The sequence below is a fragment of the Manis pentadactyla genome, chromosome 10 (assembly GCF_030020395.1).
Source record: "Manis pentadactyla isolate mManPen7 chromosome 10, mManPen7.hap1, whole genome shotgun sequence".
Lineage (NCBI taxonomy): Eukaryota > Metazoa > Chordata > Mammalia > Pholidota > Manidae > Manis > Manis pentadactyla.
This window is the reverse complement of record NC_080028.1, coordinates 95,173,097-95,199,255: the sequence shown is the minus strand read 5'-3', so window position 1 is coordinate 95,199,255 and position 26,159 is coordinate 95,173,097. Positions and strand designations below refer to the sequence as shown.

Sequence of the window (26,159 nt, the reverse complement as noted above, 5' to 3'; positions counted from 1 at the left end):
ATTTGAGCTACTCTAGGGACTTTACTTGAGAGGAACCAGAGAATATTTGTTCTGTGACTGGCCTGTTTCACTGAGCATCGTGTCCTCAAGGTTCAGCCATGCTGTAGCTGGTGGTAGAATTTTCTTCCTTTTTAAGGTTGAATAATAATTCTATTTTATGGATAGACCACATTTTGTGTATCCATGCTCACCTCACTCCTGTCTCCACCTCATCTTTTGTCTCAGTTTCCTTACCCATTTCTCAAGGTAGGCAGAGGCCTACAGAGTCAGATAGGTCAGGTTTGAATCTTGGGTCCTTGGTTTACTGATTAAGAGACCTTGAGTAGTGAATTACTTAACCCCTCTGAGCTTTATTCCTTATCCGTAAAATAACTAAGGGTATTCATCTCATAGACTGTTGGAATTGAATAAGACGGTGTGTGTAAAGATTGTAGTGCCTAGAGCACAGTGGGTGTTCAACAAATATTAGCTGTTCAAACAGGCTCACCATTTATAGTTTTGAAACTTTTTTTGGTATGAGATTGAGGAGGAGGAATATCCTAAATTAATTTAAATGAGTCTTAAAGATACCTTCACCCCATTGTCACAGGTGCTCTTTAGTGTCCTCACCTAGGGTGTGAAGGAAAATCATAGCCTGTGCTGTGTCTGGGAACCCAAGGCCCCCTGTCTCAGAGCTCCTTATCTGACCTTGTGGTGACAGCAGGAGCAAAGCTCGGGGGGCCTAGGGGCCCTGGGGCGCAGGAGTGGGTCCTTGCACCTCTGCGGGGAGGAGCCCAGGGGAGCCCTGGGCCCGCACGCAGCCTCCTAGAGCACTGCACTGCCCCTGCAGGCTCCGGCTCCGCCTCGCTCCAGCTCTCACCCACCAGCCTGCTCCCCAGAGGAGGGCAGAGGAGGGGGAGGGGACTGGGGAACAAGATGTCTTTGTGCTCTGCTTTTGACCAGCTGGGCTGCATGGTGGGTCTTGGCAGCCATGCCAGGGAAAACACTGGAATTGGAGCTGTGCGTGGGTGTCGAGAGAGGGTTTCTGGGTCTGTGGGAAGACCAAGGAAGCTCACATATTTTGCTGTGGGCAGAGCCTGTGCTGCCCAGTTTTTGAAAATCCCTTTGCAGACTGTGGTGAGAACCTGAGACTTCAGCAGGAGCGTTGCCAGCCCGGTATTAAATGATAAAGTGTTGCCTGGCGCGTTGCCCTGCCACGGTGATGGATTTTGGGGGTGGGGCACATAAAAAGCAGTGAGGCCTGATTTACAGGGTGTCGGGCTCTCGTGTGTGCTGCTGGACCTTTTCATAATGATGAGATCCTCCCGCCAGCCATGGTAGATCAGTTCTGTGACCGGCCTTTATACCTGGGGAGTGGTGTTGGGCCTGATGGACATGAAGATGTCCTCCGGTTCCTCCTGTACTGTCCAGCAACAACTAGTTTCTACTCTTCCTCAGTCCTCTTTTTTTTTTAATTGAAGTATATTTGAGATACTAGTTTCAAGTGTGTTCAACATGGTAATTCAACATTTAATATACATTACAAAATGCTCACCACTGTAATTATAGTTACCATCTGTCACCATACACAGTTACTGCGGTATTACTGACTATATTCCCTGTGCTGTACTTGTTCCCCCATGACTTGTTATACAACTGGAAATTTGTACCTCTTTATCCTTTTCAGCTGTTTTGCCCATCCCCTCTCCACGCCTCTCGCCTCTCGCAACCATCAGGTTCTCTGTGATTGAGTCTATTTCTGTGTGTTCGTTCATTTATTTTCAGATTCCATACATAAGTAACCATATGGTATTTTTCTTGTCTGACTTCATAGCATAATACCCTCTAGTCCATCCATGTTGCAGCCAATGGCAAGATTTAATTCTTTTTGGCTGAGTAATATTCCATTGTGAATACATACCACATCTTTGTCCATTCACCTGTTGATGGGCACTTAGGTTGCTTCCCTATCTTGGCTAGTGTAAATAATGTAGCAGTAAACATAGGGGTGCATATTATCTTTTCGAATTTGTGATTTTGTTTTCTCCGGATGAATTCCCAAGTCCTGTGGTATTTCTACTTTAGTTTTTTGAGAAACCTCCATACTGCTTTCCCTAGAGGCTGCACCAATTTACATTCCCACCAACAGTGCACAAGGGTTCCCTTCCCTCCACACCCTCACCAACACGTATTTCTTATCTTATTGACACTGGTCCTTCTGACAGGTGTGAGGTGGTAGCTCATGGTTTTGGTTTGCATCCCCCTGGTGATTAGTGACGTGCCTGTTGGCCATCTGTACATCTTCCTTAGAAAAATGTCTCTTTGGGTTCTCTGCTCATTTTTTAATCAGATTTTTTTTCCTCTTAGTGTTGAGTTGTGAGTTTATACATTTTGGGTATTAACCCCTTATCAAGTATACCATTTGGTAACAGCTGTTCCCATACCACAGGCTGCCTCTTTATTGTGTGGATGGTTTTCTTCACTCTGCAGAGCTTGTTAGTTTGATGTAGTGTATCTCCTTTTTTAAAGCACCCCTCGGTTCTCTGAGTGGATTTGTCTGACTCTCATGTGAGTGTTGTGTGATTACAGGACCCAGTCAGTCCCAGGAGCAGCCATCCAGTAGCTCGAGGGAGGCGTCTGGAACGGACGAGGAGGAGGAAGAGGAGCCCAGCTTCATCATGAGGCGATGACCGTGTTTGCCACGACTGCCTGGAGCCTGGCCCTTTCTGTGACCAGGGCCTCAAACTCCCACACACAGCCTGAGGGCACAGGAGGCTCTGCTCACTTCAGTTTCCCTCCCAAGGCCTCGCTGGATAGAAGCAAGTGGGAACACCTCCTGACGGCTCACAGGCCCGCCTGTCAGCCGGGACATGGAGGACTGTTTCCTGGACACTTGAGGGCCAAGCCTAGTTCAGTAATGTTCCCGCCAAAGGGGGAACATGTGTAATCTTCTGCCCCTGGTACTTGTTCTCATGTATTTGGACAATGATGAGTTTCAAGATGGTTTCTGTGAAAAAAATGTTTATTTAGTAAAGAACAGAAAAACTAGATTTTTTTTAGACCTGTGAGACACTGACTTCAGAAGCTGTAAGGTAAGCTCGGAAATGCCGTGAAAGGGATGGGGCCTGGGACACGGGCCCTTTCCCAGACTTGTTGAAGGAAATGGCTTTGGCTCAGAGGCTGACTCACATTGCAGATGGCCTGACCTCCATTTCGTACATCTGAGGGTGCAGACTGCACCCCAGAATATAGGCTTCCGCCTAGCACACAAGTGTGTATGCCCCCTGGGCATGTGCCAGGGAGATGTGGGATTTAGCCGGGGACCAAGCCATAAGACGGGGAGCTTGACATGTGAGAAGGGCTTTTGGGAAAGCGATCTGAGAAACAAGCAGATAGAGAATCCAGGCTGGGCTGAACTGGAGTAGAGGGCTGGGGAATCCTGCCAGACTGGAAAAGGGGGGATCCCAAGATAAAGGCGATCTACCCAGAGCACGGGCTGACCGAGGGCAGGCTTTCAGGGCAGCAGGAGTGAGAGATAGCTTCTAAAACGGAGCCTTTGCTCACATTTTCGACTTCCAAGTCTCTTGAGTGTATTTTGTGCCTTTCATGGAGTTTGACATAATTAAGGAAGTCGTGGTTTTGAGTGAAGGGAGACTAAGGAACACATCCCTTTCTTTCCCTTTCCCTTTGCAGTACTGATTCCTTGGCCCCATCTGGAGCCACACAGTACCTGTGATAACCTATGGCCTTTCAGTAGTTCAGGTCACAGGAGATTTTCTTCCCCAGGAAGCTGAACTGGAAAGTCAGCCGTAGTAAATTAGCACACACCCTGGTCATCCATTTTGAACCCGTTTCTCTTCTGTCAGGGACTGGTTAGCTAGCTTTGTGCTGTGGGTTGTGTTCTGTCTTTGAACTGTTAGTTTCCTTATCTCCCCCCAAAACACGTGTCACAGCGCTTGCTTTGCATCTGCAGCCTGGACCTCAGGGGTGTCCTCTTGCCCGTGAGGCTGTTGAGGGCGCCAGCACTCGGAGCCTGAAGACCTGGCTTTGAGTCCTGAGCCCGCCTTTGGTGACCAGGGAACTCTGGGTGGGTCACTTCCTGCCTCTTCCCAGTGTGCTTGGCCAGGAGCCTGGTGAGCCCCCACAGCAGGTGTGTGTCGGACAGGCAGGCTCGTGACGGAACAGATAGGACACTGGACCAGGTGTTTATGTTTTACACCTTGACTAGCTTTCAGATCATGTTTGTGTAAGAAACGGCCCTAGCAGTTTCTGATAGTTTCTGAGGGGTTGTCAGTCCCTTAGGGAGAATGCCTCTCAGTCTTCAGGGCATTGTGGTTTGGGAAAAGGGAACAGTTAGATGCTATCAGTGAGGAGAGAGTGGGTGATGTCAAGAGACCCCCCTCAGAAAAGCTGTGATTAGGAGAGAATAATTAAGTAATGCCCTTTTTGATTGGCTAATGGGAGCAGAGAAATCTGGAATTGAACACCAAAGGTGTATATACTTGATTGTCTCAGGAAACCTCATTTACAAAGTTCAGACTTTCCAGACAGTTTAGGCCTTCATACATTCCCTTACTTCCCACACTCTTACTGAGCACTTGATGTGAGAGCTTTGGATCAGGCCAGGCCATCAGTATTAGTTTGCCTTTTAATTCGATGTCCCATATGGGTTTACCACATAAGGTTAATGAAGACAGAGAGGTCTGGAAACTTGCCCAGGTCACTCAGCAAGTACATGGGACAGCTGGCACTTGACCCCAGGCCATGTGACTCCAGCATCTACCATCCCAGCCCCTGCTCTGTGTAGCTCTTGGGAGAAGCTGTGCATAGCCCAGACCTGGCACAGCGGTGCCCAGGTGCCGCTCTTTGGGGCCAGGGCAGTAGGCTGAAGGCTGCTCCCTTAATAAGCCCCCTGGTGCACTGTGCATGTGTCATGTAATAATATAACAGTGTATATCATAATAGTTAATAGTCCACATTGTTCACAGGTTCTCTGTTCTGAGTTGGCCTATTCACTAAAATTTATTTGTAAGCCCAAATCAATACTTGTACTGTGGTCATCTGCAGACATGCAGAGGGTGGCAGAGAATTTGAGTTGCCTGGTGGCACCATTGCCAGGTGAGGTCAAACAAGGCAGTGCTCAGCCTTCTCGTTACAGCTCTAACTTGTCTATTGAATGGTAGGTTTTCTGCATTTTTGTGTTTTTTCTTGGTGATTATCCCATTTAAAATGGCCACCAAGCATCATGCTGAAGTGCTTGCTATCTAGTCCTCCTAAGCTCCTCAAGAAGGCTGAGGTGCACCTTAGAGAAGTTTCATTCAGGCATTGCTCAAGTGCTGTTGGCTGCGAGTTCAAAGTTAACGAGTCAATAATATATATTAACAAAAGTGTCTTTAAACAAAAACATGTAAAACAAGGTTATGTGTTGATTGGTTAATAATGACCTGAGGCTCATAGAAACCTAACCCCATATTTGCTGAGCAGCAGAGTTTCAGTATTCACTGATTCAGTGTTCACGGTGACTTTAAAGAATTTAACTACCCAAACAATGAGAATCAGCTGTGTGTACCTGCGTGCAGAGTGAGTGAGTCGGACTTCCAGAGTTAAGTGTCTCCTAAAGTGCAAAGGAACTGCGCTTTATGGCTCTATTCCCTGGCGCTCACAGTCCTTTCTCTCACCTGGAGAACCAGGCGGCTGGAGCCCTGAGTCCCACTGTGAATGGAGGGCCGCATGTCACCCAGCAAGGCAGCACTCCCCACCTGTCCTCAGGTCTTCCCTAGCATATCTACTCTCCCACTTGCCAAAAAGGCGCTTTTTTGTGTCCTTTCTCTTCAGACCTCTTACTGCCCTTCCCCACACTGTTAAGTCTCTGCTAGAGTATGGAGAAGGCAGCGTGAGGCCAGCCCCGCATGCCCCTGGCTCCATCCACTAGCCCACGGCCTTGGAGCCAGGCGCCCTGGGCCCTCCAGGCACAGTGCAGAGCCTCCTGGGCCTGCTGGCCCCACCATCAGCAAGCAGCCCCGGCATCTCCCACTGTGAAACCAAAACAAGCCGTCGTCTGCCTCTTGTCCTGCAGCTGTCACCCCACTTATCTCCCCTTCTCAGCCAGACTCCCAAGGAGTTCTCTGCTTCTGCCCCTTCATTCATCCCTCCCACGTTTTTATCCCCATCATTCCACTCTAATGCTTCTGGTCTTGCCAAATCCAGCCCCTGGGGGACATTCTATAGTTTTCAAACTCTCAGCATCCCTGACAGTGCAGCCTCCTGCCTTTCCCTGGCTGACTTCTCTGCTCAAACTCTAAATGTTGGGGTGACCCAGAGTGCTGTCTTCTGTTCACACTCAGACCCCAAGAGATTTCCTCTAAGCTGCACTTTAAACACCGTCCTCACTGATATCTTAACTTCCCTCTAGAGCCCCAGACAGACGTTCCCCTACCTACCTGATGTCTGCCCTTGGATGTCTAATGGGCACCTTGAGTTTAGTATAAGAAAAATGTGGTTTTTCACCCCTACACTTCCGTCTTCCCATGATGGGGAGTCATGCACCGTCCACACAGCTGCTCAAACCTAACCTGGGAGTCGGTCATCCTCAGCTCCTGCCTTCCCTACCCCGTCTCCATCCATCCATCCATCAGCAGGTCCTGGACCTGCTCACCCATCATCTCTGCCTCATTCACCCTAGCCCACACGGCCTGCACTTCTAGTTTTCTAGCTTGGATGGATGTGGGGCCTCTTTCTATTCATGCCTGTTCCTGCAAACAAAAAAACTGTTCACACAGCAGCCAGAGTGATCTTTTAAAAACAAGCCACATCTTGTCGCCCCTCTGTGTTAAGTTCCCGAGAGCTTCCCTCACGCCCTGAATGAGGGCTACAAGGCCTCCATGCAGTCTGCCTAGCTCTCTCACACCCCACCACCCTCACAACTCTTGTGCTCACTCCCCACAGTCCCATCCTAAAAGCTGTCCCTGCCCTGGGGACTGACCAGCTCTGCTTCTCCTTCCGTTGGCCTCAGCTTTCCACCCACCCACCACAGCTGTTCTTCCACAGCACCCGCCACTTGTCTACTGGTCTGTGCCCTGGCACCCCAGCATCCCCACCCGACTCTGAGCTCCATGACAGCAAGGACGTGCTTGTCCTGTTCTTTGCTGCACGCCTAGTGCCAGCACAGTGCTTGGGATGAAACAGGTGCCCAATGAATGTCAGGGTAGCAAATCTCAGTGACTGAAAGCAAGCAGGTAAGTTGTTACCCAGCAAACAGCTCATATGGCAGGAAGCCCCTCAGAGATGCATGGTTGGTCACGTTTGCTGGAGATGAGAATGTGACACCCAGTGTAGCGGTCTCAGCAGAAACCTGCCTAAACAGGGCAGACTCAGCCACACCCCAGACTTGGTTCCTCACAGGCAGACCCCAAACAGGCATTTTAAACAGATACCCCAGGAGGATTTGCTATGGATCCCCACTCCCCATATTAGAAACCGGTTGGGAACATATTGAGTACTGTTACTATTTTAAACTTCCCTGTTTTCAACATTTCTCTTTTTGGAAAAAAACAAAAATTATTGAATTGTGTTAAGAGGAGTGATGTTCACTGACTTCTGTAAATAGAAACATAACCACACCTGCAAAGGGAGGAGAGCCGTGTGCTGTGCTATCATTGGAAACAGCGGGTTTTCTCCTCCCTTTAGTATTTGGCATACTTGACTAAAGGAGCTACAATTACCATATAGTAACATATTTTGGTAAAGAAAACACCCTTAGAAATTAACCTGCGTGAGTCCCCAGGCAGTTTTCAGTTTTCTTATTCCATAGCACGGTAGTTGGTGTTGGAGCGCGACAATGCTCAGTCCTCAGGATTCCTCAGTGGGCTTTGCTAGGCAGTGCAGATGATGGCAAGAAGGTGCAGTCCTTGCCTTCCAGCAGCTCCAGATCTGATCAGGGACATAGGAGAAAAAGGGTGCTGTAAGGGCGTGGGACCCAGGCCTCATGGATGAGGGAGGGCTGAGCTGCACGCCTGGGTAGCCCAGTACTGCTGGAGTGCTGAGAAGGCAAGCTGAGGAGTATGTGGCCTCTAGATCACGTTAAGGGGACTGGAGTCGATCTAAGGCTGCAGGGAAACTGAGCGGCTGGGGCTAGAGTGCAGAGACACGAGGGGGATTTTTCCACTGTGTGGTGTGCAGGATTGGGAAGGGACAGGTGGAAGGCTTCTGCAGTGAAGCAGAGCAGGGCTGATAGTGGCCTGAATTGGTATAGAGACCAGGGGACAGGAAGAAGTGGGGGAGATTCCAGAGACATTTAGGTGAGGGAGGTCACAGGACTTGGAGAGGAAACGGGTCAGGAATGACACCAGATCCACTGTGTCATCAGTTGGGCGGATGGTGGGACACTCCCTGAGACAGGTGTCCTAGGAGGTGGAACAGGTAGAAGAAAGATGACACATCAGCTGTGGGTGTGGCGAGGTTGAGGCCTTTGGACATGGAAGGTCAGGGCAGGAGATGGCCATTCAAGAGTCATTAGCCCCTTGAAACAAGGTGGGTGGGTGAGGCCTGTCAGGTGGAAGTGTAGAAACAAACACATCTGGGGCACAGACAGCAGGGGAGGAGCCTGCCCTGCGAGGAAGATTATTTCCAGATGGAAGGAGAAGGTACCCAGTGGCAGACAAGGCAACAGCTGAAATAGCTTCTGGATTTAGTGACACAATGTCATCGGGTCACAGAGGGCTGAGGATGAAGTGAAGGAAGTGTGGCAGCTCTCTTGAGTCTGGCGTGAAATGGAGAAAGGCGGTGGCAGGAGAAGTTAGAGGGGGTTGGGCTCGAGGAAAGGAGGCTAAGCCGGAGAAAAGTGGGTCTCAGCAAGGTCAAGGGAGAGAGATGGTGCAGTGAGAACTGAGTGAGAAAGAGGGTCAGAAAATGGGGAATTTGAATTTAAGATTTCATAGAGGGTGATGACAAGGGTTAGGCCACAGGAGTGAATGGCCAGGGGCAGCATGCATTGTCCACACCAGCTGTGAGGCCATCCTGGAGGTTAAGGCCTCGGGTAGAGAGGGAAGTAGGGACCAGCCTTCACTGAATGAGAGAATGTGTACTGATCAGGAAGACTATAAGATGGCTGACCCCAGGACATGCCTCAAAGAATTGTTTTTTTTCAAATGGGGGATAGCTGAGGCCTCGGGAGAGGAAGCAACTGGGCAACCAGCTGGGGAAACAGCCCACACGGCAGCCGGGGCATCCCAGCTGCAACCTGTGCCCAAACCACCTCCTCCGTGCAACTCCCACTCAGCTCCCTGTGTACCTGAGGGGCCCTCCGACTATTCGGGTCGTGGTGGTTAAATCTCTCATTTGAACATGGCCCTGTCACCTTCCTTATCTCGGGGGGTGCAGGGAGCTATTTTCTGTGTTTAGTTAGGAACCAGGCTCTGAAGAGCGTGGTAATCATGACTTACATTTTGCTTCTGTCCAGGTGTGATGGGGTGGAGGCCTCACCAGCTGGCAGAGGAAGCTTCTAAAGGACGTGCAGTCCGGCTTCCAAGGTAGAAACACAAGCAAAACAAGCAAATGACTCTGTTGCTGAAAGAATCTTCATCTATGGTGCAACTATTCTAGTTAACAAGTGGTTTCTTCCTGTTTTCCAGGTCAGCTTAGAAAAAGCTTGAGGTTTGAAAGCCACTGTGTGTGTTTGGAGGATTTTGCCCCCTGAAATTAAAATGATCCCTCCCTGTAGCTATCTATAGTGAGGCAGGGGTACAATAATCAGACCCTGGGATTTTCCTACGCCCTTTGTAAAGGTAGTAACCAGGAAGGGGAGACTGGTTTAGTCTGTTTTTAAGTGTCCTCTTGGATTAAAAGGTACCATTCTGGTTCTCAGCAGTGGCCTCTAAAATGTGTCTGGAAGTATAAATGGATTTGGCCTGGCATCTGTAACACCAAGTCTACTGTCAAGTCTTCTCTTGTGGACTGGTTGTCACAGTGGAATTTTTCCCTGTCTGGATAAATGTGTCAGTCCAAAGCTGTTGTGAAAGATGGAAAAATCCTATGTAGGGCACGCAGGGAGAACTCGGGGGCCCTCTGGCACGGGGGTTGATTGAACCCATCCCACCTCTTAGTGAACTATTCATGTGCACTTCCTGAAAAAAGTTCCTGTTTGAGTATCTCGGTAAACCAGCTCTCAGTGCGCGTCTCACAGGGGCCGCCTAGTGCTACGGTCTACAGGGCAAGGCAGCCTGGGCTCTCCCCAAGGAGCTTCACCTTCCACCCTTTGCCCCACTCTGCCCATCTCACGCCTGCCCGCCCTGTAGTCCGATAACGGGATTCCCGTTTCCCTGCAGGGCGCACCCTTCCGGCCTCTCCTCCACGAGGCCAGTGATCAGTCCCGGGCATCCTCTCGGGCTCACCCTAGGAACTCCTTTCTCGCATTCTGCGCTCAGACCCACATACCTCGGGCGGCGCAGGGCACACACCCTGCCTTACACTTGCTAGCGAGACCCAGGGGTCAGAGAAGGCGCAACCTAGTCTTCCTGCCGCTCGGGCACAGAGCGCCGCGCAGCTGGGGCTGGGGAGGGGGAAGCGAGAGCGAGGGATACCCAGGCTTCCGGGAGGCCTTCCCGCCGCGCCAATCCACGTTCACCGTGATACACGGTGTGTTGGGGGGAACAGGAGAGATGCGTACCCCCCGCAGTTTTTCACGTCCCTGCTCGCCCCGTCTTGCGGTCCCGGGCGGTCCGGGCGAGAGCAACAACCAAGCTTCAGAGACCCCTTGGCTCCCCCGGGAGGGGCCGTGGGCCCTGCCCCTCCAGGTCTGCGGATCACGTGCCCCGCAGCTCCCCCCCCCCGCGGCCGGTCACGTGGTGTCGGCGCGCCGTTGCTATGGCAGTGTCTGCGGGCAGGCGGGGGCGGGGCAGCCGGCGGGGGCGGGACCGCGGGGACCCCGCGGGACTGGCGGAAGGCCGCAGGGGGCTGGTGCTCCTCCGCCAGGCCCCGGGGCCGCACGGCCGCACTGCCGCACGGCCACGCCAGCGCCGCCTGCAGGGAGCCGGAGCCGGGCCCGGCCGGCAGGGCAGTTAGGTGAGTGCTCGCCGCGGGGGGTCTGGCGGGGATGGGGGTGGCCGGAATCACGCCGGGAGACTCTAAAGGGGAGGGGACGGGCTTTCTCTGGAGCAGTCTTGGGGTGGGACGCTGCGGCCTTGCGGGGCGGCCGGATGACCCCAACCTCGGGGGATCCCCCTGGCGAGGTGCGGCACCGAGAGGACCGGGAGGTGTGGGCGTGGGCCGATTCCAGATACTGCGGCCGCTGGGGGCTTCCCTAGGCAAGAGACAGTGATGCCGGTGGACACCTCCGGGAGACTGCTGTGCCGGCCACGGGCGGAGGCCCCGCGCCTGCATGACAAAGAATCAGAAACAGACGTTTCTGCGTTGGCACTCGCGCCCTAGATGTTTAAAGGAAGTTGAGACAGGCAAACCTCAAAACGTACCCCCTGGAAATGTTTTAAACAAGCCTGTCGAGGAGATTAGAGAAGAGTACCCGTTATTCTACAAGATCTCTCTTCTGTGACTGCACCTTATACAAAAACAAAAAAACTCCACAAGGTTCATCCAGGAGAACATCCTTTGGAGCCTCTGCCACCTGATAGAAATGTTGGGCTTCATCTTGCCCTACCCCACCCCCTGCTGGGGCAGTGGAGTGTGGGGACCAGACACTGCCCCTCCCGTTGGCAGGGGAAGGAGGCCTGGCTCAACGGGCGCTGGGCCAGGAGGGTTAGGAGGGATCTGAATCCGGCAGGGCTGCTCCCTCTGCAGGAAGTGGCTTCTTTCAGCTCCCAGGGGCCTGCCTCAAGACTGGGTAGCCAAGCAGCAGACAGCCCTTCCTTCCCACCCCTTGCCACTCTGAGTGCATCTGCAGGGCTGAGACTGCCTGGCCACAGCCTGGTGGTCACTGTCAGACCTCACTGCCCCTGAGGCTCCCATCTCCCATCTCCGCTCTCAAATGGAGCCCATCTCCCATCTCCACTCTCAAATGGAGCCCAGCCCACACGCACTGGTGGCCCCTGGGGTCCCCTCCTCTCCCCTCCTCTTCACCCCTTACATGCCATCACCCCTTTGGAGGCTAGCAGATGCCCTGCCCAGCCAGCCATCTCGGGCATGCTGACCCAGGTTGCCCCAGGCACCACATGCTCCCTGCATCCTGTCTTCTACCCATGTTTTCCTGACCCCCTCTGCAGCCCACCTTCCTGCCACAGCTCCCCACCATGCTGACAGCATCTCGTCTTTGAGGGAGGGTCCCTCTTTGCCAGTGCTGTCTTAACCACTTACGTCCTTGTCTCCTATCCTTGCTCCCCAGCAGGGACCTTCTCCCTGCCCAGGGCTGAGGCACTAAGCCCCTCTGCCCCCTTGACCCTCACATCTCCACCACTACAGCAGCAGGCTCACCCCTTTATCTCACTCCCCCATAGGATCCTCACCTCTTTCATCTTTGATGCCCAAGTACCAAATGCAGTCTTACCTTAGGGCCTAGGAAGCATCCATTGGATGCAGGATGGAGGATGGGGAGACTGGTACCCCAGGGGCAAAGGCTGTGCCTTTCACCCCTCCACTGGCTGTGCACTATCTCCATCACATCTGGAGGCTCACCTCTGTTATGTAAGGAAGAAAAGAGAAAAAGTGCATTTCCAAATGATGCTGTTGGAAATTATCTGGAGCTAACCAGTGGATTGGTTAGTGAGCAACATTTCTAAGAATTCTCCCCAAGGGAAGGGATGGTTCAGTGATTGAAGTGCTTGAAAGCAGATTGCTGGCTGCAGACAGAGGAGGGTAACAGGGCAGTGGCCAAGGCTCCCAAGTGGGCATTCCAGAAATGTCCTGGTAACGGGACAGCCCCTGGCAGAAATAGAAGAACACAGAACTGTTTCCCAGGGTCCTTTGGTCAGTACAAGAGTGCCTCCAGTACCTGGCAGAGAACAAAGAGGAAAGCACCCCAAAAGAACTCTTCCACACATCAGGACCTTCCCATGGAACCCTATTAGAGAATGGCGTGGATAGATTGGGTCTGAGGCATTTCCTCAACCTCTGACCCTAGTAAACACCCCCTACCACCACTCCCCAGCATTGCTCTCTGGGACCTAGAATCACTGATGTGTTTGTAGTAGCCTTAAGTAGGCTCTTCTGGTGCCTTTGTCGGCCTGAACGTACAAGTTAGTAGTATCTGATGCCAAGTGAGCTGCAAGGTGCCTGTGCCCTTGAAACCTGCCCTGCAGATTAATTAGAGCTGATCCTGGCTTGCTGGTGCATGAGCCAGCCGTCTGAGCCACATGAGACCTCCAGTCCCCTATTCGAATTAGTGGAGATTTGGGCTTAAATTTGCAAATCTGTACAGATTAGTCCTTCTGATCTTCGTTCAGTGTTACTGTCAAACCAGAGATCTACCTGGGATGACTCTAGGGGTCTCTAGTCTCCATTTCTCTGCAAAGGGTGCTCATGTCAGTGGGTGGATTTAGTTTTTCATTTTGCTAAAGGTTTCCATCACAGCCTGGATGTGGTTTCGTTTTAGTTACATAAACCAAGTATTTTTTAGGATGAACTGGGCTGATTAAAATTTAAATTGGATTTGAGGAACCAGTGGTTGCTCAGAAAGTTTGTTTCATGTTTGGCACCTGGACATTGAAAAGCAGTTTTGAGTTTTCAGATTGTCTTCCACACCAACGCCTTTCGAGTTCCTGAACCAGATTCCTGTGCACATGGGGCAGTGGGGGCAGGGGAAGGGAGGGGGAATTCCACACACCACACACCACACCAAGCAATTCTCAAACACCAGTAGCATGTCCAAGAACTCAATTCTGACACTATCTGCCTGGAGACAGTACCAGATTCCTCAGGTTAAGGGCTCCATCCCACAAGACTGCCCTCTACCCCCACTCCAGAGGCCACTCACAAGCCAGTTACCTGTGCTTTTGACTAACCTACAGATTGGAGGTTCCAAGGACCTCCCCTTAGGTTCGATTAATTTGCAAGAGTGGCTCATAGAACACAGGAAAACACTTAGGTTTACCAATTTAATAAAGGATATAAGTTAATAGCCAGATGAAGAGATACACAGGGCAAGGTCCCATATAAAGGAGCTTCTATCCTCATGGAGCTCGGGGCCTGGCTTGGTGGCAGGTGGAAGCGTTCTGGTGTTCTGGTTCCCCAAGCATGGAAACTCTTCAACAGAGAAGCAGGATGCAAAAAGGGGACAGTTCCTCTAGTGGGTGTTCGAGAGGGCTTCGTTGCATGGTCATGATAGACTAAATCATTGGCCATTTGCTGATTTAAAACTTCAGGCCCCTTTAGGCGCTGACCAGAAGTCTCTCATTAACATGACAAGACACCCGTTTCACCTTGAAGCTTCTGAAGTGTTTTCAGGACCTGTAGATGAAGACCAGATACATCTGGGAAATGTATATTTGGTCATCTGAACAACCAAATATGTATTTCTTATAACTCATATTGCACTGGCCCATTTTCTTGCTTTAGAGGCCTGTAGGATGGGGATGTCCCCATCTGAAGATAGATGAGGTCAGAAAGGTCAGGTGTGGTGCTCAGGATCACACAGTAGGGTCAAATCCAAGCTTGATAACTTTAAGTCCTGGGACCTTTCTAAATGCTACAGCTCCCTATTCCCTGAACATAGGTACAAATCAGGGGATTCCTTAGTTGCTTTTGGTGAACCTTGGAATTCTACTCACCCACAAGCCACATGGGATTGGAGCCTTTCTGAGCTCCGGTGGGAGGCCAGCTTTGCAGAAGAACAAGGTTGGATACTGTAGTGTTTCCTGGAAATGCACTCCTGGCCCTCCTTACCTGGCGGATGGTCCCCACTATCCTGTGTGGAGACTGCCACAGAGACCAGGGCCCCACACTCACCCTTCCCCTGGACCCCATAGTTCTGCTGTACTGTGTATACAGGGGGCCTGGAAGAAGGTTAACTAGGCTTGGATTTTTGGCGTTTCCAGGCCCCGGGAACCCTCTGGGATGCCTGAGTGTGTGTCTCTCCTGCCCACAGTGTGGCTCCCACCATGAGTGCAGAGCTCAATGTGCCTGTGGACCCCTCTCCCGCCTGCTCTGAGCCTGGCCACAAGGGCATGGATTACCGGGACTGGGTCCGCCGCAGCTACCTGGAACTAGTCACCTCCAACCACCATTCTGTGCAAGCCCTCTCCTGGAGGAAGCTCTACCTGAGCAGGGCCAAGCTAAAGGCCTCCAGCCGCACCTCCGCCCTCCTCTCCGGCTTCGCCATGGTGAGTGTGAACACACGGTGAGCAACGCAGCCTGCAGAATGGGCTTTTGCTACTAGAGATCCTGTGACGCATCATGGAGCAAAACACTCCCTCTGGACCTCACTGGTGGTCAGGATGGACCATTAGGAAGTGTCCCCATGCCCCAGCTCCTCCAAGGGGATGGCTCTGTCAACTGGAGGGGTGGCCGGGGGATCCAGGAGAGTCCCCAAGCCCCAGAGTGTGCAGAAAGCCCCGCTCTCAGGTTCACATGAAGTATTTGTCTGGCAGGAAGGTTGGGGGGTTGGGGGTGGTAATCAAAATAGCTTCAGTGTACAGGCCTTCCCAGACAACAGTACCCACATCTGCCCTATCTTGAGCACCACCCAAGAGTTTAGAAATCTGAAGGATTTGAACAGAAACTATGGGATGGATTGCAATTTTGCTCAGTTTAGTCCAGCTGGGAATGCAGGTGTTCCCTGAATGTGGCCTTCAGGTTGACAAAGCAGAGCCTCTGGCCTGCCTCCTGGCTGTGGCTTTCCTCCTGAGTCATCCCCCAGGACAAGAGTTGGTTTTAGGTAGAACCGCATGCCTGGAGAAAGGGCACCTGGCCTGTTGGCTCCAAAGCTGCAGACCCACATCCCTTCAGGAAATTGTCCCGGAGAGTGAGGATGTTGGGATTCAGAGTAAGAACACAGATGCTTCCACCCCTTTCTCTGTTCTATGCTCAGAGCTCCTATTGGGCTGAAAGCAACTGTAGGTAAAAACAATTGTTTGTATGTGGCCCAGAACCTCCGTTGTCAAATTGGTAGTACAGAAAACAAAAAGCTGTTGGCACAAACCCCTATGGCCACGCCTGGGGCATGGGTCTATTCAGTCATCAGGATGGCCATCCTTGGGAAATGAGACACCCATGCAGTCTGCATAACATCATACAGGGCAGGGCAGATGTCGCCAAACTTTGAGAGGTAAATCTGGGTTTAGGGTCTGTAGTTTAAAGCAAAGGCTTATATAGGTATTGTACTTTATTTTTTTAACATGACAGAAGAGTACAATCACAATGCACAACTTTGGCACAGAGCTATTTTCTTCCTGTGGTTTCCATCCCGTTAGAAAGAATATTTTCTCAAGCTTAATTTTAAGGAATATGTGTGAGAAGTTTAAACATCATTATTAAAATTAGAGCTTGTTTTATAGTTATAAAACAGAAGAATTATACTATTGTATTATATTTGTCTGCCCGATACTTTTTTTTTTTTTAACTTTGGAAAAAACAAACTCTGAGCAGTATTGCCTCACCTAATGCAGTAAGATGGTTTCCTTTCAGTGTGGGGCCCAGGGCCCAGAAATTGCTTCATGTCTGCAGCTGTCTTTTTAGTCCCTGGCCTTCCAAACATTTGGATTTGCAAACTTAGGGAAGTTTCACTGTTTTTCCAGCCAGCAAACTGCTTGCCCAAGTTGAAGGCTGTGAAATCCCTCATTTAAAATTTGAAAACAAGCCCCATGAATAAAGTTATAAAACAGAGAGAATTCTGAAGGAGCAGTTTGAGACTTCCTGGCAAACCTTAGGGGTCTGGTCTTAGAATGAGAATAGTGACCAGAGACCTGGCTGGGACCCCTGGGGGCCTGGCCCCTGGACTGCTGTCATCCTTAGCTTGGCAATGGCAATCCCACTTCGCAAGAATAATTCATTTCTTCAGCATTTGGAGTATCTTCTTTGTGCCAGAGAGTGCCCTTAGCAGTCTGGGGTTCATTTCAGAAGCCACGCAGGACCCTTGCCTTCTTCAAGAAGGTCTGTACTTCCAGGGGGAAAATCCCGGGGCAAAATACCTTTGAAACCGAAATCAGTCAAAGGGAGAAATAAAGTGGGAAAAATGCGTTTATTGCTAACAAGCAGTCGTCCACTTCTGCTTGCCGGTGTCTCTCACAACCGAGCTATAGAAAAAGGGACCCCACCCAACCTCTCCGGCTCAGATATGTCCTTGCTCACCCTTGTAATTATCTATTGATATGGAGATGGACTACTTCTCTCCACCCCTTGAAAATACCTACTGATATGGAGATGTACTAAGGCCAGGCGAGAGATTCTGGAAATGTTGCAGTTTTACTTACAGCTTATTATATTATAGATGATATTTTTCATGCTGAACTCCTGTAACACCTGCTGGAGCTCTGCATATCTCACCTCACAATCTACTTGCTCCCCATCTTCCGCAATGGCCCCTGTGCAAGAAAACTGGAGCACTGTAACTAGACTAATAACATACAATAACATACAGTAACAACAGCAATAAAATCATGATAATCTTCAAGCTGGAGGATTCAGATAAGTTCAAAGTCCTATTCAGGTTAAGTCCACAGCTCACCCATTCCACAGGCAGGCAGCAGCTGAACAGGCAGGGAGTTCAGAGCAGTCATCACGCTGCATCTGCAGCCAGGGGGTGGGCCCAGGCCACAGGGACTGTAGGAGAAAATAACCTTAAGGGCAATAAGATACATGTTTTAATGACACCAGCATAGGCAATTCTTGTCCATCAGGTAGGATGCATGCAAGAGAGTGGTCCTGTGACAGGACAGTGGCAGGAATGGGATCTCGTCCTGGTCTAGTATACCAGACTTTCACCCCCCTCCCTGTGCGAGTTACAGATGGGTCAGTAGATAGGGCTATGGGGGGTACATGCCTGGCCATAAAGATAAAACTTCCCCATAAGAGGCTCTTACCTCCCAGACCTTTTGGGTACACTACCACGATCTTTGAGGACCACTCTGATGTTACTCCAGGAATACACAGAAGGCCAGCTTCTAGGCCTTTTCCCCAAGGTGCCAGAAGGGCCAGCCATCACTGGTCCATGTGTTGAAATGTCCAGGGCCGCGTCCACTCAACAGTGTCTCCAGGGTTTAATGCAGCTGGGGCTGGCAGCAGGATGTTGCTCTGCTGGCCATATCCTGGCTTCAGTAACTTCTCTTCAGGGCTCTGGGGGTCCATATTATAGATGATACTTTTCATGCTGAACTCCTGTAACACCTGCTGGAGCTCTGCATGTTTTCCAGCTAGTGGGTAAGTATGGTAAATCACCCTGATAAGTCAAACTCCTCCGATGGCTACTGTCAGCCAATCCAGAAGCACCTGATTCCCTGAGGTATGACAGGCACTTTGCAACCACCGCCAGAGGGAAGGGTGAGTCATAAGGGAAGCCGGTCTACCCATTTCAGAACCCAACATAACAATGTTTTCCACCCCCATATCCCAGAGATGCAAAAGCCAGGTAGTTCCAACAGCTTCTGCCAAAACCAGTTGCTCATGTTCACCAGCTCATCCTGGGTATAGGGGCGGAGCATGGAGTGCTCCACAACCTGGGGAGGGGCTGACTCCTCCCCCTGAGGAGCCTGTGGTTGTTGCATTTTTATTTTCTTAATTACAACCAGGTGGGCCTTTAATGCAGGGGAAGCTGGTGCCTTGGGCTGTGGGCTCAGCAACAGATTATCCCTCGGCCCCACCCATCCTCTCCCAGCATCTCCTCTACCATCTCCAGGGCTGAAGGTACTACTCTTTCCTCCCCCTCCCCCACGGCCTTCTGCAATGTGGATTCTCCTGCTGCCTCCTCCCTCTCTGCTAAGGTATCTTCCAGGAGTGCAACCTGTCTTCTCAATAACTGTCTCTTTCTTAAGGGCCTCCCATAGGTCATTGCCCAGCTCCTCCAAACGATGCTGAAGTGTATCTCTCACCTGCCAAAGTCTCTCTGTCCTCAATAGCCCTTTCCACTATCTCGAGAAGAAGATATCCCACAATCCCAGCTGCTACATGGCCACTCAGGGCCTCTAAGCAGTCATCTGTCTCACGGAGGGCTAATGAGGGCAGCCCACCCAAGCTGCACCCATGTAGACAGATTTTGGGTTCAGAGATCCTGCCAACTACGCCAGATGTAACTCTGGGGAAAAATCCTGGGGCAAAATACCTTTGAAACTGAAATCAGTCAAAGGGAGAAATAAAGTGGGAGAAATCTCTTTATTGCTTAGGAGCAGTCCTCCACTTCTGCCCACCCATGTCTCTCATGAGACCGGGCTGCAAAAAGGGACTCCACCCAACCTTTCCTGCCCAGATATGCTTTCACTCACCCTTGTAATTGCCTGTTGATATGGAGATGGACTACTTCCCTCCACCCCTTGGAAACATGTATCGATATGGAGATGCACTAAGGCCAGGCAAGAGATTCTGGGAATGTTGCAATTTTACCCAAAGGTCCCTCTCAGGAGGCTGCCACAGCTTCACATGCACCAGAGCTGCAGCCATAACAGCAAAAACTGGGAAGTAATGGAGACAGTATGGAGCCAGACCAGGGGTGGGAAAGCAGCAGTGTGCCCACTTAATTAAATTAATATACCACTGGTAGATAGTTATTCAGCTTGGAGCAGCTTGGGAGACAGACGGAACAAATACAGATAATCAGGCAGTATTTCTGCCATGGAAACCATAGCCCAATAAGGGCAGGACAAGAATAATGAAAACAGGTGGTTTGCTAGGTGGGGTCCCCTCTTTATATGATGAATTCCCTAATTAGAATGGCAAAGCTGTTCCTTTAGCCAGCAACAAGTGCTAATGCCTAACCTCCAGCTTATTTATTCATGTTTATACTTACCCTAATACAGAACCAGTGATCCAAGGCCCCCTATAAAATCTGGGCATAAACACACAGAAATGGCCCTTTGGCCTTTTCTTCTCTTGAGGCAGAACAGAACTGCTTCTCTTGTATGCCTTTTAATCATCTTTGTTTCTTATCTCTGTGGCTTACAAACATCCTTCTGTTGGGCCATATCCTTTATAGGAACAAGAGCCCAGGCCCCAGGGGCACTGAGAAGAGACCACTGGTCACCACTTGTCTGAAGTGTACTGTCCTTTTGAAACAATCATCACATCTGAGTTTGTTAGCTGTGGTCCAATAGAACTTCCATATCTTCTTATCTACCAGTGTTCCATCTTCACTGAGGGGATGAGGTTCTTATTCTAAGAGGCAGTAGTTGCTAGTGAAATCTTTCTTGTAAGTTTTTAAAATCAGGGATGGCTCAGATCTAGCTCTCAGATGGCTTCTCTGCTTCCCTTCCTCGCCTGGTCTGGTTTCTTACCTTTGGGTGCCTGGGAGAAGGCCCCTGGGCAGCGCTGGGGTCCTTGCTGGCCTGGACTAAGTCCTCCACTGGGGAGGTCCACGGTGCTGGGGTGTTCCGAGTGTCCTGACTCTGACCTGGGGCAAGTGTGGCAGGGGCAGTGCCTAGTCTATTTAGCCCCTTAGGGCTTGTGAGAGCAGGTCTCTGCTTACACAGCTGTAGACCTTCACTGCTACAAAGATAAGTGGCAGATTCTGGTTCCCTCTGTGGGTCTTTTTTCCCTTTCATTTAAAAATAATTTTTATTTTATCAAAGTTAATATGTGCACAAAATTTAAATCTGAAGTACTGTGGAAAGGCTTATAGCAGACCGAGCAGCGCCTCGCTCCCCCTTCCCCAGGGGCAGCCCCGTGCAGCTACTTCCGTCTCCGCTTTTCTAAATACCTTTTGGTTTCCGGATTGATCCATTTCCACATCCTGCTACTGGTGGATGATTGGGCTCTTTGCCCAGCCCAGCCCCTCCCACGGCTTCCCCTCCCTACCTGTCCTCATCTACATCACCATTCCTGGCCTTTAGAGGTGCGGGCTTCTCCCTCTGGCTTTTGGTCTCGGCTGAGGTGCACCCTGCAGGCTCCCTGAGGTGGGTGTGCAGCTGTGAGTCTAGGGACAAGCAAGAGCCTCTGTTTTTACTTTATTTGTCTTTTGAAAAGTCAGTTTTTTGTTGTTAGAACAGCAGTTGCACTGCAGCCTGGCTCAGATACCAGCAGCAAAGCCACATGTTCCCAGGGAAGTGTGGCCTCTGCCCTGGGCTGATGTTTGGTACCCCAGGTATTCTCCGTGCTCTTCTGTCTGGAAAGGCACCAGAGGGTGATTCTGCCCCCTGCCTCTTTAGTCTCCCCTGTATTTTTAGATGTTTCTTTAGTGAGATCTTCTGTAGCTAATCAGAAAAAAAGGAAAGGTTGAAACATTTGAATAGTGAGGAGGGTGCCCTCTGCTCTGCGAGGGGCTCGATGAGGGGCACATCCCACATGCGAGGCAGGGGTGCCCTGGCCAAGCCACGCTGCTCTGCCCTGCAGGTGGCCATGGTGGAGGTGCAGCTGGAGACCCAGTACCAGTACCCGCGGCCGCTGCTCATCGCCTTCAGTGCCTGCACCACGGTGCTGGTGGCCGTGCATCTCTTCGCCCTCCTCATCAGCACGTGCATCCTGCCCAATGTGGAGGCCGTGAGCAACATCCACAATCTCAACTCCATTAGTGAGTCACCGCACGAGCGCATGCACCCCTACATCGAGCTGGCCTGGGGCTTCTCCACCGTGCTGGGTATCCTGCTCTTCCTGGCCGAGGTGGTCCTACTCTGCTGGATCAAGTTCCTGCCTGTGGATGCGCGCCACCAGCCTGGCTCCCCTCCTGGCCCCGGCGGCCACACAGGCTGGCAGGCCGCCCTGGTGTCCACCATCATCATGGTGCCCGTGGGCCTCATCTTTGTGGTCTTCACCATCCACTTCTACCGCTCGCTTGTGCGCCACAAAACAGAGCGGCACAACCGCGAGATCGAGGAGCTGCACAAGCTCAAGGTGCAGCTGGATGGGCATGAGCGGAGCCTGCAGGCCGTGTGAGGGCGGTCGTGGAGGCCCACTCCTGCTGGGAACCACACTGGGTCGCCTGCATCCGGGGAATTTCGCAAGTGCAGATTGCCAACGAGGCTGCCTAGACACTGCCAGAAAGTTCAGGACCAAAGTCTTTATGCTGTAATACCTGGATCATTTTCCCTCAGAAGATGGAAATCTTTAGTTAAAGGAGAGACTGTTGCTAAGACCTTGGGACACAGAGAGGCTGAGTCCTTGGCCCTGGGGACTTCCTGCAGCAGCACCCAGTCACAGGTGATCTCAGAGATGTGGCCGAGCGGCCAGCAGGTGCAGGGAGCTGGTGGAAGCAGGGACAGTCAGGACCCAGCCAGGAGTTCAGAGAAGGGACCGCCCTGTGACACCTGAGGTGGATTTTTCGGTGGCCAGGTGGCACATCTGATGGTGCCACCCTCTGATTAGATGGGGCACAGGGTTACTGCTCCCCTGCCTGGAGGGAATAGGGCAGCCTGGTGTCAGACTCGTAACCTAAGGGAGACTTTGAGGGTGCGGCCTGGAGGGTCAGGAGGCACATCTGTGGGCATCCTGTGAGACATGTCCTCTTAAGGCTTTTAACTGGGGGGTACTCCTGGGCGCATGGGGCTCTCAAATTCTGTCTTCCCAGCCAGTCTAGAGCCCTAGCCACACTGACCCAGTGAAGCCACCAGCTTGGGGAAAGGGCCCTCAGTCAACAGGCCTCCATCTCTTGGCTGCAGAATGCATTGCCTCTGAGCCTGAGTCAGCTGCTCCTCCAGGCTGTGGCCACAAAAGGCCAGTGACACTTGCTCAAGCGGCAGAACCTGCTCATCTCCCTGCTGCCTGTAGTCCTAGGCTGGCAGGCCCAGCCTGGGGACGTCCTCTCCAGACAAGGCCATTGGCCTGGCCTAGGCTGTGGGAGGTGGTGCCAGGGGCCAGCCCTGGACACGTGCAGCCTTAGCTCGTAGTGATGTGGGACAGCTGCAGGGCAGGCAAGATTCCCATCGTGCCCCAGCCTCTCATGGGCCCAGCTCACACGTATACACAGCCGTGCACAGTGTGGGCTCTGATGTTCTTACTAAGGGCATCTGGTGGACTTGTGGCTGTGTTCTTGGGCACACATGCTACAGTTCAGCTAATATGTGCACATGCTGCCCCTGAGCTGCTTCTAAAAACCAGGACACCTTTTCTTCTGTTTTCATAAACTGTTGTTGGACTTCACATCTGATGGCATTTCTGTGGACAGCTTACTATCTCTTTGGGGTCTGGCTCCTGTGCCAAGAAATCCTGGCTGACCTGGCTGAGGTTTCTGGGAATGTGTCATACTGTTGAGAATGTAAACCTTAACACAGAACTCTGAAATGCTGAGGGGCCCTCTGGGAGCCATGCTGAGAATCACCAGGATTAGTCCTGATGTTTATGGGGAGCCTAGATATCGTGTCCCACAGGGCCTAAGAGCCTGGCGTCTTCCAAAGGGTGTGTTCCCTGCATCTTCTGCACACATCTGTCAGGACTTGCTTGCTGTCTAGCACACGTCTGCTCTTTCCTGGAGCCTTGCTGAAAAGGCCTGTCTGGATTAATATGTTTGCTTTATAGAAGAAAGTCGGCGTCTCTTTAGGACAGCCTCTCTGTCCTGGCAGGGACAAGACAGGCTGGCTCCTCCCACAGCTGGGAGTGGACAGCAGGCCCCAATTCTGACCTGAGCATTTGAGAGGAGCCATGCTGGGCCCACTTACCTGGGCCATCTTGTGCCCCTGTCCCAGGTATGCCACTTGGGCCAAGCTCCTGACTAGAAAGCATGGTGCCAGTGCCAGCCAGGGACCAGCTGTTATATCTGGCCCACAGGCAAAGTTTTTGGCTTGGCCACATCAGGGTCAGACACTAGGTCATCAATGACAGTGCCACATGGATAGCAAAGATACCATGCACCACATTTTTAACACTGATTAGAATTATGTAACTCCTTGTTCTCTTCATCCAGAGTGATCTGAGCTCCAGCCTTTCTAGTTCCCACAGGTGTGAGGCAAACAGTTTCTGTGGGAACAGAGATAACCGTGGGCCTCGACACTGATGGTCGTGTAACACAGGAAATCGAGGATTAGTGCTATTTGGAGCCTCAGAAACACTCAACAGGGCAGCTTAGAGGAACATTAAAGGCTAGAAACTCAGTTTCTGGAGATTTAACCTGATTGTGAAGGGTGTTCTTAGTGGCCTGTCCATGGCAGAAGGCACCCAGGCAGCCCCAGAGCCCATGTGGACTTGCCCTCTTTTCCTTTGAGCCGAGCCTTCCTGGTGCTCCTAAAAAAAGTGCCCATAGATATGTTGAGACCCTTCCCAAGGGGAACACAATCTCTGTTTAGTACCTGACCAGAGTTCTCAAAACTCAGGTATTTCTGTTTGAGAAACCATGAGGGCAGAATGTAGTTTGGCATCTCCTAGAAAGATCTGTTGAGGCTAAAGCCATGTAAGCCTGAGCGGATGAAAGCTCATCTGCAGTCATTGTGCTGGTTCATTCGTTATGCACGACACGATCATGTGTGGTGCCCGTCACCCCTGTTCCGTGTGTGGAGTTTTAAAACAATTGCCCTGGATTGAACTGAATAAACAAGAACAGCTAAGAAACCCTTTTCCTGCAGCTAGAGGGACACTGCGAGGTCCTGCTTCTTCCCCGATGTCCACTGCATCCTGGAGCCCCTCCTACTCCTACCTCCTCCTAGTTGCTGGTCACTGGCCAGTGCCTTAACAGGTTTCCCAGGTGAGGGGGGTGGACTTCCCTGAAATGGACAGTTGGGACCCTGGGACTCACACACCGAGGGGCTCCCTCCAAGCAGGGCCCCGAGTGAACAGTGCCTCCACCTGCTGCTTGCCTTTCCAAGCCAGGCTCTTCCCTTCCAGGAACGCCACAAGGGGCAGCCCTACGCGTGGATGAGTCCAGCCCCATCCAGACAGGGTAGGCTTGGAAGCCCCACACCCTCTAAAGAGAGGAGGCACTGAAACTCATGCTCCGTGGGGCTTTCTCCACCCCCAGGTACCTGTGGCTCCTGGGTGGGGCCGGGGGCCAGAGCCCTCCTGCAGCCTGGTGACACTCATGAAGAAGCTCCCAGATGTTTTGTAAGTCACCTACCAAGGTAGAGGCCCCATCCTGGGAGTTTGTCACTTTTGTTAACGTTCAACCCAGAGGCTCCTAGTGATCAGATGTGCAAAGCAGTTCTGCCAATCTGGAGGGCCAGACTACCTCTGCAGCCAAGGAGGACTACCCAGGCCCCAGGGGCCTGCTCAGTCCAGAACCCTGGGCCAGCGAGCACATGCCATAAGCCATTTCCCCAGGAGGCCCAGCATGCCTGCCGCAGCAGCGCCTACTTGCCACCCAGCCAACCTGTTGAGAGAAGACTGTTGACTTGGATGGCTCTGCAGTGTTGAAAGGCAGGGTCCTGGGAGCCCTGTGTGAGGCCCAGCAGGGCAAGGTGGGCTGGACTAAGCCATGCTAGCCCCATCTAGAACCTGCTGGACCCTCTTTCCAGCCCCTGATGTCTGCAAGCCCCCACGGGTTATTGAGGACATGGTACAGATAGGTTCTGTGGTCATCTGGGCAAGAATAACCCAGACGATGCCCCCTGGACTGAGCTCAGCCCCTCCCACCCCCTTAGGATTAGCCTGGGCCTCCCTGACAGCACTTCCCAAATGTGTGTTTCCCATGGAGCCCTTTGTTGGCACTGCATCTTGCAAGCCCCACCCCAGAGCAGGCTGCTCGAAGGCGCAGTCAGGCAGAGGCTGCCACAGCTGCCAGGGAGCAGACCACTGGGTCGGCACACCCGCTTGACTGCTCAGATGAGCGAGATGGGCCGTGGCTCCAGCCGGGCTTGCACCTGAATGCCGATTGAGAGGTCTCCGAGGGCCTGTGTGGGGGTCACGATCTTGGGAAAAAGCCATCCTCTACCCTCTTGCTCGGCCAAGCTGACCGAGGGAGCCCACCCCCATCCCAGGCAGCTGGGCTGACTCAGGTGCTAGAAACCCCAGCAGCCTCTCTGTGGGTCTCCACAGGGTTCTCCAGACCAATGCTGCCCCGCAGGTATACACGCTGGTCAGGGCTCCCCCTGCCACCAACTCTCAGAAGGTACCCGAGTGACGGTGAAGATTTCTGGGCCGTGATGGGGCCCTGGACCCTGACTTTGGCTCTGAGCATGAGGCCAGTGAGCCAAGTGTACCTGTCTTCTCAGCAGCAGGCAAAGGCTGGCTGCACAGGC

The 26,159-nt window shown here is 51.9% G+C and overlaps 2 protein-coding genes and 1 long non-coding RNA gene across 7 annotated transcripts in view; 2 read left to right on the top strand and 1 right to left on the bottom strand.

Moving 5' to 3' along the window:
* Positions 1-3,029, top strand: part of PRKRIP1 (PRKR interacting protein 1) — a 23,573-nt gene extending 20,544 nt beyond the window's left edge. The window contains exon 6 of the mRNA XM_036904502.2: positions 2,569-3,029. Within this exon, the coding sequence (XP_036760397.2) occupies positions 2,569-2,669 (101 nt within the window). The 3' untranslated portion in view covers positions 2,670-3,029. The remainder of the gene's footprint in view (positions 1-2,568) is intronic.
* LOC118922131 (uncharacterized) overlaps positions 1-10,763 on the bottom strand; it is a 21,300-nt gene extending 10,537 nt beyond the window's left edge. Inside the window, exons 1-4 of one of the 4 annotated variants that reach the window (XR_008992202.1) lie at positions 10,643-10,763; positions 9,420-9,498; positions 7,747-7,908; positions 1,801-2,986 (exon numbers count right to left, since the gene is read on the bottom strand). This is a non-coding gene — a long non-coding RNA (uncharacterized LOC118922131). The other 3 variants (XR_008992201.1, XR_005028644.2, XR_008992203.1) reach the window with 3 other exon arrangements.
* ORAI2 (ORAI calcium release-activated calcium modulator 2) lies at positions 9,426-26,159 on the top strand. Of its 2 annotated transcripts, XM_036904499.2 has the most exons (4): positions 9,426-9,495; positions 10,412-11,037; positions 15,008-15,242; positions 21,394-26,159. In XM_036904499.2, exons 1-4 carry the CDS (start codon positions 9,442-9,444, stop codon positions 21,931-21,933), a joined length of 1,455 nt encoding a protein of 484 aa, XP_036760394.2. In that variant the 5' UTR covers positions 9,426-9,441; the 3' UTR covers positions 21,934-26,159. The 2 variants fall into 2 exon arrangements, with proteins under 2 accessions (XP_036760394.2, XP_036760393.1); XM_036904498.2 differs by lacking the exons at positions 9,426-9,495; positions 10,412-11,037 and having other exon boundaries at positions 15,114-15,242; positions 21,321-26,159.

What these genes read in the sequence shown, in the direction of transcription:
- ORAI2 (XM_036904499.2), top strand. Translation starts at nt 9,442, where the DNA reads ATGGGGTGGAGGCCTCACCAGCTGGCAGAGGAAGCTTCTAAAGGACGT. An exon ending in CTTCTAAAGGACGTGCAGTC is followed by an intron (nt 9,496 to 10,411) that starts CGGCTTCCAAGG and finishes GACCCACATACC; the next exon opens with TCGGGCGGCGCAGGGCACAC. An exon ending in CCGGCCGGCAGGGCAGTTAG is followed by an intron (nt 11,038 to 15,007) that starts GTGAGTGCTCGC and finishes TCCTGCCCACAG; the next exon opens with TGTGGCTCCCACCATGAGTG.